Genomic DNA, 14212 nt, shown 5'->3' with positions numbered 1-14212 from the left:
AATGTGATGGTTCGCTTACTTAATCTGTCATTGTTTGCATACTATCATTAAAATATGAAAACCTACGAATGGGTAGTTTTAGTTAAAGCAGATGCTGTTTTTTCATCTGTGTGATTTTGACAAAGCTCAAATCACATTTGATGGTGATTTTATGCAGAAATGTGATAAATTCCAAAAGGTTCAGATACTTTTTCATACCACTGTATTGCAATTTTTTTTTTTTTTTTACTCCCAAGTGTGTTCAAGGAAGCAACTCAAATATCAAAGCATCACCGTCCAAACAAATGTGGCCAGGGGTGTAATATGCCGCCATTACACATTGAAAATGAAGTGTCATCCATCTTAATGCCCCTCTAGACAAATTGGTGTGACGTGAACGGGCATTGAGGACAGTAGCCGAATTCCACAAAGGCATTATTGTTATCGTCGTCTTTGTCATTGTTACCTCTTTTCTCCCCAGGTACGTCCACTACGTCTTTGACCTCGGCAACGGTCCGTCGCTAATGAAGGGCAATTCGGACAAGCCGCTCAACGACAACCAGTGGCACAATGTGGTGGTGTCCCGGGATGCCAACAACGTACATACGCTCAAAATTGACTCACGCACCGTGACTCAGCACTCCAATGGAGCCCGTAACCTGGATCTCAAAGGTAACAAGCAGACGTAGAGCATCTGTGCACTTAGCAGCTGATTTGGAACCATTTGAGTATCTATCCTGCTTTAATTAACCAATCAGTATTAACCTCCATTAGAATGTGAAACATCTCACTCTAGGGTAAACACAGCTAGCGGAGTCTTCTTGACAAATAAATCGGCGCAAATTCTAGCAATTTACCTCCATTTGCACATCTCTGGAAATATGCCGCGTTGCTCTGCTTTTTGCAGTCTGAGAATAAAACAGATATAGCAACTCGCGCAATCTCCCTGGCGTGAGTAAATAAATGAAAAATAAAGTGAGTAAATATTCTTCAGAAATGAGGCGTAAAGTTATTTATTGCAACTCTCAACTAAAGGCCACGTTCAAACAGTACAACATTTCACACGGAGTATTTAAAGCAAACAAAAAGTCTCCTCTATCTGTACGCTAACATAATATTGGGAAGTCCAAAATAGAGCTCCAACATACGATTATTTTTATAATCGATTAATCGGGCGATTATTTATTTTCAGACCGCTAGTTTCTACATTCATTTTGAATCTTGCGACTTATAGTCCAGTGCGGCTTTTTTGTTGATTTATTTGGGTTAATAGGGAACACTTTATTTGACAATGGTGTCATAAGACTGTCATAAGACCATCATAATTATGACATAACACTATCATGGGCATTACCGAATGCTTATAACCGATACCATTTTGTGTCATCTGGCAAATTATGGCACTAACTCCATTTATGTCCAACTTTTATATCCGTTCAAAAGTGAGATAATTTGCCGGTTAACACGAAATATGTGTTATAAGCATTCATAAATGCTGATGATAGTGTCATGTCATAATTATGATAGTGTTATGACAGTCTTATAGCGCCACTGTCAAATAAAATGTTACCAAATACGATAGCTAGCAATTAATGAAACAACTGGAACAGTAACTAAAGACATAATAAGCACAGAACATGAAATTTGATTGTTATTTATATCTATAGCGCTGCAATGCATGCTAGGAGGCATGTTGGATGACAACATTGTTGACAGTAGGTGGCAGCAGAGGTTGACTGTCTCCCTTAAGGAGCAGTGATGGCCAAATGAAACTTTTTGAAGCAGCTTCATGGTGGTTCATCTGTCTTTTGATGCCGCTGTCAAATAAAGTGTTACAGATTCATATATTTTGGTGTAAATATCCCATAATACAGTGAGGACAGCTACGTCTTATAATCCAGGGTGGCTCATTGTTACAAGAAATTTCCGGGTTCGCGGTGAGTCAGTAACAGGCACACTTTTGTTTATTTATCACAATTGCAGAATTAATGATGTTTATTGATTACAATCCCACATAAAAGCAAGCAATACAGACATCAAATCAAGCATAACACGTGATAACAACGCTAGATCCAGATTGTCACTTCTAAATCCTCGCGCTACCGTCGAAGCACACAAAGTATTCCCTAGCAATGAAAAAGCTCTTACCGTTGACAGTGGGCGGAGAGCCAGCGCCTCAGTCAGAGCCAGCAGGGGAACACGGCCGAGCGATTTCGTACATTAATCCTATAGCGGATTCTTAGGGGGTGGAGAATGCTCCTGGCTTTATAACGGTACACCTCGTGAGCTCAAAGGTGGCCAGCCTCTAAGCTCAGGAGATGGACCATTTTGCCCATACATGGTAATCTTAGCTCGTATTACTCAACCTTGAAGATCATGAGATTCCCTCCCAGTGGTGGTTTGTTGCACAACCCAGGCGATAACAATAACAGGCGTCGAAGTGGCGGAGTAAACAAGAAGTTGTTACAATCAAGGTCACAGAGGCAATCATACATCACAAAGGCATAATGTGCTTCACTTAAGGCAGACATGTCCAATGTCCGGCCCGGGGGCCAAATGCGGCCTGCGGTCAATTTCATCCGGCCCCCAGCCTCTGTCATAAAATCAATAACGTCTGGCCCGCACACAGACTTAATAAATTGGTCAGCAGTACTGCAACCAGCATATGAAGTAGCTTACACACGAAATGCTGCTCCTCATTTACCCACTAAAAGGCAGCAGCACTTTAACCCCTTATTGCCAAATGTATCACATTTGATACACCTAAAATGTCCTGATTTTCAGACTAATTTAGAATTTTGACATTTCTTTTTGGGAAAAAAAAATGATGGATGCAAGTCAACACATGCATCTGCAGGTTCCATAAAAACAAAAAACATGATTTAGCATGGGTAATAGATATTAGAGTGCTTATTACACATATTCATTTTGAATTTTCTTTTCACAAATTTGAAAAAAAGGTTTCATTAGGACCTTATTTTTCAAATTTTGGGATTCTCTGATAATTGCTTCATGTTGCAGGTATTTAAGGGCTAAGCAACATTACTCCGTGTGATCCTCTACTTCCAATTTTCTAAAATGGCGACAATCAACCAAAAAAAAGTTGACTGTGATGGCCGACGCATCAAGGATAGGTAGAAATTGGACTATTTCTTCACCAAAATCCGCAACAACTGTGTCTTGCCTCATTTGCAAAGAGACAGTCGCTGTTTTTAAAGATTTCAATGTGAGGCGATATTACCAAACAAGACACGCTGACATGTACGGCAAGATTACAGGGAAGATACGCAGCGAGAAATTGAAGCAACTTGAAGCTAGTTTAATTTCACAGCAGTAGTATTTCGCAAGAGCCCAAGAGTCAAAAGAGAACGCCGCAAAGGCTATTTGCGAGATTGTTGAAACTATTCATTAAAAAAAATAATAAAGCAAATGTGACACACTGAATGGCTTGCTAAACTTTGCTTAAATATATTGTTCTACGTAAAGGACGTCAGCCAAGGTTGCCCCCTCACATTTTTACCACGCCAAATCTGGCCCCCTTTGCAAAAAGTTTGGACACCCCTGACCAGAGGTTGCGCTAGACATTTTCGTTGTCTGTCATTTTGACTGACAGGGTCATAAAAATCCGGTCATAATCTATTTTTACCCGTCACTTAAATTTTTTCAATGATAATGATGACATATTCAATAGTATTTAGTTTTCATTGATTTTTAATTAATATTCTAACGCTTGCTTGGCGGCGAAAAATTAGACACGGAAGTCGTGGTATTTTTCTCCCTTTTTACTCTGCTTACCGCCAACAACACCAACAAAACAGCAACTCCACCCCCAAAGAAAAAGAGGCAACTATATAGACCCCAATCACCAACGTCACACAATGATCTTAATTGTGGTTGTCAGCCCAAAATCTTCTAAATATATATTGAATGCATCATACCAGATATAAAATGACTACTACATAGTCTGTGGTGATCGTTTGGTGGCCAGATTTCTTGTCGAATTACAGCAGTCCATCTCGCTCTCCTCTTCGGGTCTCTCAGAACACGGTAGAACTTCAAGTCTCTCCGTCTATCTTCTCTGTTACTGCAACCCACCGCCACACACGCCTTCACCATTTTGATTATTAATGTTAACGGGCAGAAAAACACGCCATAATAGGAGGCATGTACGTAGCGGTAATTTGTAAACACGACGAGCTGACACACAATATGGCGGCTCCAGTCAGGGGGGCGGAGTTGTGACGTCATCTGATTGGGGTCCATACACAGGCGGCAATCTAGTCCACCAATTGGATGACGTGCTGGCACACTGGGTGCACCAATAAGAACCGCGCGTTGATGTGTCAATCATGGTGCCGCCGCCAGACCCCGGTGACGCTACAATATTCTGACAGAATAGCCAACGACGTCATGCATTAAGAGAGACAATAGCTAATTAATATGCTCACTCGCCACCCTGTGGTCTGGGGTGTGAATTGCAACCTGTCAAAATGACGGACGGACTTCAGTTTTTTCCGTCACCGTTTCAAAAAACCGATGGAAAATATTCGGTTAACGCGACCCCTGCCCCTGACTTTAGGCATAATGTGCTAATGTTAAGGCATAATGTGCTAATTCATTTCGGGTCACATGATATTTTCTCCATCACTTATCTATGAACAAATTTTCGTGCCAAATTTGGTGGATGGTGGCTTATAGTGCGAAAATTATGGTAATTGCTAATAAAATAGTTGTCGATTAATTGATTGTTTCACCTCTATTTGAAAACTTCCAGAATAAATGGATTATCTGGATTTTATTAGCAAATTCAAATTGCGATATTTGAACATAAATTACATTAACATACACAATACAAATTTGTTTATGAACTATCCAGGAACGTAAAAGGCTTTAATCAACCAATCAGTATTAACCTCTATTAGAACGTGAAACATCTCACTCTAGGGTAAACACAGCTAGCAGAGTCCTCTTGACAAATGCATCGACGCAAATTCGAACAATTTACCTCCATTTGTACATCTCTAGAAATATGCCGCGTTGCTATGCTTTCTGCAGACTGAGAATAAAACAGATATAGCAATTCGCGCAATCTCCCTGGCGTGCTACTACCTGCATTTCAAAGAAAAGAATTCTCTGAGTGTTATCTTGCCCGTAGAAAGAGTCTTTTTGTCTGTGTGTTTTCAGATTGGTTTTGTTTGCAAAATAAAAACAAAAAGAAGCTTGCAGCTATTTGTAAGACAAAATAAGAACTATTAGAAGGAGATTCTGCCCGCCTAGATAGCTGGATTGTGACATTGTGACACATGTTGAACACGTAGGAGATACAACAGAACAATGCATCGGCTTCAAACCTGTGTAAATAAGCATTACATGACTGCAATCCCTGCACTAGAAATGCAATACAACCGCCGTATAATTTCCTTTTGAACACCGCTTCAATTTGTAGCTGGAATCGCAAACGACAAAGGAGGTGAAGGCTTTGTAATGAAGCCCCTGTCAAAGCAGACCCTGTATGCATTTGCATGATAATAGCCAAACAAATCACACGCAGCGTAACTGGATTACTGCCTCGTGTCAGATAGTGTGAACGTCTCAACTTCTAATCGGAGACGTCACAGGTGGGGACGACACGCGTTAGTTCATCTCAGTGTTTATAGACGGTGCATGTTTTTCCTCCAGCTTTACAGTGTATACACTCCCCTCCGCGGAACGAGCATCAGCCTTTACAATTTTAATACAGTAACCCGCAGGGAGTTTTGACTTGGCTTCGTATTTGCTGAATAGGTGGAAAATAATGTTTTTGGGGAGAAAAAAAAAGTGTTCTTGGAGGAATAAATTCTGCATCTAGACGCCAGCTGAGGACACAATTTTGAACCAGCTATACTCTTCTGCAATCTTATTTAAATCTCATTTAAAGACTGGCAGCTAGAATCAGATTTTTAGCCAATCCAGATTGGAACTGAGTGGTTCTTTTGTAGTCTGAACCATGGACTTCATAACCTATTGACATGACAAGGGAACAGGGTCGATTCGTAGGGGGCCTATTTTAAAAAAAAACCTCAAATTCAAATATTTACAAAACCAAAGCTGCTACCGACCTAAAACCGAAACGGGCACCTACCTTAGCTATATATGAGTCTCCATTAGCAGCGGCATCAGAAAATTGAAAGTCACTCCCTTATAAAATCCCGATCAATCATTTTTATGCATTTATGTTTAACTCATTCACTCCAAGCCATTTTCACCGGTGCAACCCCCTTCACTCCCAGCCGTTTTACTGGTTTTGACTGGTTTTGACTTGGCATTTTGACTGGTTTTGCAAGGCCCACAGAAAATTCTGTTATATTGTTATATAAACATGGAACCCACCAAAAGAAAGATTACTCTTCTTTCAGCAGGAAAAAAAAATAAGTTCATATCTTTTTCCATTCTTTAGAAATCAGCATTAGAAAATAGTTTGAGCAATTTTCCAATTTCTGATGAAAAAACAGAGAAATTGAGCTTTTTGTTGAAAGCATACATTTCAACTTTGACTTTAACACAGCTATTTTTTGCTTTAATTACATCCCGAACAGCTGAATGTTTTCCTTTTACAAAATAACATAAACAACAAGACAAATAGAGCTTTTGATAGCAAAGTAACAATTTATTTACACATAACTAAACTATTGAACTGAGAAATGACGCTGTTGTGGTCGCGACAGTCGGGGTAAACTTTTCCCCATCAAGATGGATTTTTTTTTAGTCTTTCTTTTGTGGTGACCACTTCCTTGTGGTGGATTTCGCCTGGTGAACTTGTGTGGGGTATGTTGTGTTTCTGGGGAGAAACTGGTTTGGCTGTGCGCGTTTCCGGCTGAGTCGCGGGACACTGGAAGGTAGCGGGGGACGCGAGCGGCTGAGCACGGTGGCGCAGGCTTTGCTCAGCATGCAGCATGGACTCAACGGCATCATCCGCTGCACTGGTGGTCCCGGTCGTTCTGCTCGGTCGTCCAGGACCAGGCATCCCGGGCGTCTTCCTGTTGGTGCCCTGGCCGTGCAGCCTGGCCGTATGCAAAAACTTTCAAAACAAACCACCGCAACACCCCTGTAATTAAACGAATACTCTGAGCAGCAAGAATTGGATTCAAAGCTTTAGTTGTCCCATCAAATTACTTAATTTTATTCGAATTACTCGCAATACTAATTCAAAGTTAATGTCAGTGGTTTTATGTCCTCTCTTTGCTCAAATGATCAATTTTGAGCTGAATTATATTGGAAATATGGCATCGCAACGACAAGGCAGGGGTAGAGGAAGGTGTGAAACACAGTTTTTAAAGTTTCATTACTATAATGCGTATCGTTCACAAACTATTATCAAAATGGAATGCAAATTACTCCATGCTCATATGCTCAACCTTGATGTGCAATACGTCAAATTAAACCTAAGATGTTGCATTTTTATGATCAGTTGTCAAAACAGTACTAACACTTGAAGTTTATCAGTTATCAAGTAATGTGTGCAATTTTCCATATTTGGCATTTGAAATTATTCAACTTCCACTGGTTACGACACTTTCAGAAATTGAAAGATTTTGGGAGGAAAAAATCAATGACTTGATTCTTAAATTTTAGGAATCAAAAGATGTACAACAAAGCACGTTTGAACTGTTTTTTAATTTAGTTTATTAATACTCATTGAAAAATCAACCCGTAATTTCACTACAAACAAAAAAATGCTCAGAGTGTCTAGGGTTAAATATACTAGCCACTTGATTGAATATTCCGAATAGCTGCAAAATCTATTAGAAAACTTTTTGAACGTTCTCACAGCATATTTCAACCTACTTGTCTTGGTATGGAAGGCCTTAATTGATGTTTTCATCCATTCCTCTCGCTCTATTTGTAATCTATTAGAACACGTCGACACCATTTTTTGGTCAGAGGCATTATTTCGCAGTAACTTGAAGGCAAGAACTACTTCCTGCTCATTGGACGCAAACACCAAAGTGATCAATAGCTATTAGTAGCCAATCTAATTTCCACTCTCACTTCTGCTCATTTTGTGGGTGGTAAAGTGCGCATGTTAAAAGACTTGATTCCAATTAGTCGTGCAAGCCCTCGGAATGCAAAAACGCTGCTTAATGCAAATTGAGCACCGCGGTCGTGGCGTCACGCGTTTTGTCGCTTAGCGTGCCGTTAGAATTGAGCGCTTGCTTTCTTTTGTTTAACAGCTCCCGAAGAGATAAACATTTGCTTGGGAAATTATTCCGATTCATTGTGTCGCATTGTAATACATGACGGCAGACAGCAGGTGTGAAATCGGTAATCACATTCAATATAGGCTAATACTGCGTGGTTGGTCATGGGAAAGTGCCGTAATTGATAACAATATGACACTTGAACCACGGATAGAGAGACTAGATTAGACTATAAAGACTGGGTTATGCTCCCAGGCTTCCAGATTATGACTCTAGCGACATAAACATGTCTTTTTTCAACCCTTTCCATTTAAACCCGAGAGGAACATTAATGAGCATGACAACACTGTCGATATTTCACAAAACGAGCAGCAAAAGCAAAATCAATAGGAAAGATGGGCTGAGACGAAACGAGAATAGGACAAAACCGCTGTTCTGCCTAAATGTGCTATACTGGAAAATTGTCCTAATTTGACACGCAAAGTGCTACCGTGTTCTTTTAGCTTGTTTTGTTTAGAGGCATGCAGACAGAACATACTAAAGATGCCTGAAGAAAATACTTAGTACTCTTCGCTTTTAACCGATGTGTGCATGTGTTGGACGTCTTGCCGCGTACAAGGAATTGCACAACACCGGTAGTGTTCGTCTAGCGACTGTGACAATCTACGTCATCACACCAAACGTCCCAAAAAAGTAGGGCAAAGATTTTTAAATCAACGGCAATATTTTATATGTTTCTAATACCATAATTTTCGGACTATAAGGCACACCTGACTATAAGCCGCCACCCACTAAATTTGGCACAAAAACGGCATTTGTTCATAGAAAAGCCGCACTGGACTATAAGCCGCAGCTGCCCTCACTGTTGTATGGGATATTTACACCAAAAGATATTAACTGGTAACACTTTATTTGACAGCGGAATCATAATACTGTCATAACACCAAATGACCATCATTAAGCTTTGAACCAATTGGCTGCAAAGTTTAATTGCTTCAAGAAGCTTCATTTGGCCATCACTGCTCCCATAGGGGAGATGGTCAACCTCTGCTGCCACCTGCTGTCAGCACTGTTGTCATCCAACATGCCTCCTAGCATGCATTGCAGTGCTAAAGATGTAAATAACAATCAAAACTAGGCCGGCAAGCAGGACTGAACGGGCCCTCGCAATATGGTGCAACTCGCACGTCACACAAACTCCAACGGCACGCAGGTCAAGGTGGTGACAGATCATCCCCCTCTAATCTCATGAGAACCTAACATGCTCGAAACTCGCCTAATTTTTTAAGATTAAAAATACATTCACACAACTAGGAGAAAAAACCCAATTGGAGACGGTACTACTAAAAAAGGGGCGCCTTATACAAAACCAAAATGAATCTTCCAATTGGGCCGATTCGACTAAGTGTATCAAATTTTGATAGTAATAAGTAATAAGTAAAATGAGTGACTTTCTGTTGCCACTGGTTAGCACTGTTGGGTTGATGCAAATGACCCCTACAGGAACCTTCAGGGCACGACTTTCACCAAGCTCGGGAAGTTTGGTTCAGATATGTTGTATGTCTGCCAAGTTATGACTGTTCAAAATTTGTAGCGAGACAAAATGGCGATGGTCATTTTTTTACTTTCCTTTTGGACCCCTTTGCTTCAACGAAACCTCAATATTTGTCATCAGGCACCTTAACACATGTCCTAAGGCTCGCCCGATGCAGGTTTGAGGTCAATTGTTTTTTTTCCTTGGAGGAGGAGCCTGTCTCATTCATTCATTCATTCATTTTCCATGCCGCTTTTCCTCACATTTAAAAAAAAAAAAAAAAGGGGGGGGGGGCACCAGGCCTAATGGATAATAAATGGATAACATTTCAATGTAGTCGTGTTCAGGCTGGGATACCTCTCATACATACCAGTTGAGAAAAAGACCGCAATTTGCATCAGGGAGTTATTTGTCATTTACTCAATTTGGTGTGTTGCCCAAAAAATGGCTGACTTTGGTAACCCGCGCAGGTCAGGCCCGTGAATGAAAACTCACCATTTTGATAATTTAAGATCTCATATGTCTCATGAACAGTCTCACCAATTTTGAGAAATATCCAACTAACTCCCAAGGTGCCAAAGTCTCAAATGTGCAACCTGTAAGTCAGTTGAAATTTCACATTCAATCCAAAATACCGGGTTTCCTGTTTGGTTTGGAATATGGGTGCAAAAGACTTTGTGGAGTGGTTTTGCACAACGTATTGACTCCCCAAATTTCATCGCGCTACGTTGAAAAAACGTAATAGGAGAGGCCTTCTTGAAAAATTCAAGGGGGCGCCACTGAGCAATTTTGTTAAATTTATTCGCAATGTTGCAAAATTATCAACATCTACGCAAAGCCGCATGTTCTATGTGTAAATTTTGGTGAGTTTTCGAGCATGTTCAGGCCTCCAAATTGGCCATTTTCATTTGCCTTCCAATATGGATAGGGTCCAATAGGGACAGTTGGTGCTCGACCCTTATTCATGTTTATGTACTCCAGGGGTTGGACAAAATAATGGAAACACCTAAAAAAATCTACAAAAACTAATTTTATATGGTGTTGGTCCGCCTTTTGCAACAATAACAGCCTCAATTCTCCGAGGTATTGATTCATACCCTAGTGAGTTGTTTCCAAATGAATTGTAAGCAATTCTTCAGTTAGAATACCCGCTTATACTTTTAGAGACAATGGCGGTGGAAATTGACATATTAATTGAATCTCTCAAACTGACCATAAATGCTCAATAATGTTGAGGTCTGGGGATTGTGCTGGCCACACGAGATACATACCTTCATTAGAATGTTCATGCCATTCTTTAGCAATTATGTTCAATGATTATGACGCCAAAATGTCTGGTGTCTCCAGCACCCCTGTAATTATTTCTTCAGTTACTGTTCCAGTTGTTTCATTAATTGCTAGTTATAGTATAGTAAGCTTCATTGCTTCAAGAAACTTTATTTGGCCATCACTGCTCCTTTGGGGGAGACAGTCAACCTCTGCTGCCACCTGCTGTCAACACTAGCCACGTTTACATGCTGACTTTTATTCATACCGATTCAAATCATTCCGAATGGAAATTTCACATCAGCTGTTTACATGTCAGTTCATCTATTCCGATCCAGCGTTTACATGTGTCTGCCTTTATTCCGAAAGGACGTTTGACAACTGCCGTCTGACATGCGCAGATTAAGCAAAACAAAGCGTCACGTTGCAAAACATTGAGATCGATCGTCAGATCAGCTGCTGTTTTAACTTTTCGAGTGGAAACAAAACTTCAGAATGATACGCCGTTCATTTAAAAAGTTGTGTGGGTGCGCTGTGCGTGTGCTTGGAAGCCATGTTGCAAGTGACGTTACTTATGTCACCAAGTGACGTCACCACGTCAGTACGGAGCATGCGCAGAAAGAACGCAACCAGAAATCATTCCACTTCCCTGTTTACATGATATAATTTTACTTCTAATTGGTTTGGGAAAAGGAATATTCCACCCCTGTGAATCGAAATGAAATTCCATTCGGTTTGGGCCTGTTCATTCCGAATGAGGTGTTTATATGGAACACATTTATTCGGTTTGAACAAATATTCCGATTGTAATTGGAATATTTGGCTCCATGTAAACGTGGCAAGTGTTGTCGTCCAACATGCTTCCAAGCATGCATTGCAGCGCTACAGATGTAAATAAAAATCAAAATTCATGTTATATTGCTAATTATTTCTTCAGTTACTGTTTCATTAATTGCTAGTTATGGTATTTGGTAACACTTTATCTGACATTGGCGCCATAAGACTGTCATAAGACCATCAAAATTATAACATGACACTGCCATGAGCATGAATGAATGCTTATGACAGATGTGATTTTGTGTCATCCGGCAAATTATGTCACTTTTGAATGGATGTAAATGATCCGAGCTGGACATAAATGGAGTTAGTGACATAATTTGATGCTTAATGACATCCGTCATAAGCATTTATTAATGCCCATGTTAGTGTCATGTCATAATTATGACGGTCTTATGGCAGTCTTTGACATTGCTGTCAAATAAAGTAAATAAACAGGATACGGAGCAACATCCCAAAACTCTTGATTGGCCCCTGTAAATATTATGTCAGCACGACCCTCAATGTTGTACTGTCAAGGGCCTGTTTGAGCTCAGCATTTTAGCATTCCCGACTCCTTCCTCTTACCCGTGAGAGGTCATTACGGTAACCATGGAGACGCGGAGGTGTTCGGTCTCTAGCGATGTCTGCACAACTATAATTGCTCGTGCCTTTTGGATGGCTCTGTGCTCTTTTGCAGCACAAGCATTCATCACCACTCGGACAGCCGAGTCAGACTAGGACACCCGGGAAAGTGGTTACTCATCACTGTATCTTCTGTGAAAACTTACTGCGGAGCAAAAAAATTGGCCCAGTTTGGTGTAATATCAAATTTGGATGGACTGTATTGCAGCATGTGTGCGCAACATGATGTTATTGACATTTTTGACACATCTGGATTGGATCTCATAGCCGAAAGCTAAGCGCGTATTAGACAATCACTTTCGCACTCCTTCTGCAGCAGTGCAGTCAACCGGTGGAGTCTCAAACAAAGAGCGCCATTTGCTCTTTGGAGATTAACTTCGTGCGGATAATTTCATATTTGCTAAATGGTTTTACCAGCTGTGAGTTCACTACATCACTCTGCCAGACTAATGAATTCATTATATTGATTGGAAGGCCCTGGTGGGGAAACATGAAGTGTCAAGTCCTCATTAATTCTGGAGCGAAGTTTGCAAACATCATTGACTTATTCCATTACACAAAGTCCACGTATAATTGACCTTTTGGCTCATTGCTTTCTCTGAGTTTAGCACGCATCAGTTTGGCACTTTGCTCAAGGTTACAACTGTACAAGTAGAGCATTTTTAAGGCCTTAACTCAATTCATATTTTTGTTTAAGTTGCTCACAATTGCAAGGGAATGTTGATCTGTGTGCGTCCATGAATAAAAATGAGTATTTTACCTTCATTCTGGAGGGTTCCAGCGATATGTTGGACCCCCTACATGCTCGGCCGTTTTGTAGCTTTGCCGTTGCAATGGCGGGTAGTCATCGCTCCAAGTTTGCAAGCATTGTTTACAACATATTCGTGTTGCAAATTTATGCTGTGAGGTGACGTGTTCATTTAGCATCTTTGGGATGTGTTGTAAGTCTGATTGAGTTTAAAGTGCTTAGTTGATGCCACGTTTTATGGCCAAATTGACCGCGTGTGTACGGCGTACTTCCGGGTTGTGCGCACCCATTCGCGTCCGACTCCAGCTTTGTGTTTATTGCACTTTGCAATTCATTTGTGTGTTATTGATTATTGTGCAGTCAATTTGCATTGTTTTACATTGGCTCTGACATGTTGTTAACCTCTAAACCCTCACTCAGGGGTCAGCAAACCATGGTAATATGGTTTCTGAAAGAGGACATACGGAGCCCCTAAAGGGACATCGACAGAAATTTAAGCAATCTGGTGCGCACCAGATTGTTTCTCGTGCACACCAGAAACTATCTGGTAAACATTAGCATTTTATAGCATTTAAGCTAGGGGACTTTTGCTACGCAACTTAGCCAATTGTTGTAAACATTAGCAAGATATAGTATTTAAGTTAGCGAACTTTTGCTATACAATTTAGCAAATTGTTGTAGACATTAGCATTAGCTTTATATAGCATTTAAGCTCGCGGACTTTTGCAATAATCGTAACAATTCAACAATTGGCTAACTTGCATAGCAAAAGTCCACTAGCTTAAGTGCTATATAATGCTAAAGTTTACCAGATAGTTTCTGGTTTCCAGATTGCTTAAATTTATTTTATTTCTGTCGATGTCCCTTTAGAGGCTCTGTAAGAACATGACACAAACATTCTTTCATAATATTGCAATGAAGTAAAACTTAAGTTGACATCGTACAACAGCATCGTACACTTTTTGCTAGGGGTTTTAGATACATAAAGCATGTGTTGCCTTCATTATCAGGCTTAGAGATGGCTTTTAATTTTTTGCGGCTCCAGAC

At 40.4% G+C, this 14212-nt stretch overlaps 1 protein-coding gene across 3 annotated transcripts in view; it reads left to right on the top strand.

Annotated features, from left to right (window-relative positions):
* LOC130928636 (neurexin-2-like) overlaps positions 1–14212 on the top strand; it is a 774303-nt gene that overhangs the window by 484565 nt on the left and 275526 nt on the right. For all 3 annotated transcript variants that reach the window (XM_057855357.1, XM_057855358.1, XM_057855361.1), the window contains one exon: positions 461–651. In XM_057855357.1, the coding sequence (XP_057711340.1) occupies positions 461–651 (191 nt within the window). The remainder of the gene's footprint in view (positions 1–460; positions 652–14212) is intronic.

Source organism: Corythoichthys intestinalis, chromosome 13, assembly GCF_030265065.1.
Source record: "Corythoichthys intestinalis isolate RoL2023-P3 chromosome 13, ASM3026506v1, whole genome shotgun sequence".
NCBI classification, from domain to species: domain Eukaryota; kingdom Metazoa; phylum Chordata; class Actinopteri; order Syngnathiformes; family Syngnathidae; genus Corythoichthys; species Corythoichthys intestinalis.
The sequence above is the reverse complement of the archived record's forward strand: the minus strand, read 5'-3'. Positions and strand labels throughout refer to the sequence as shown.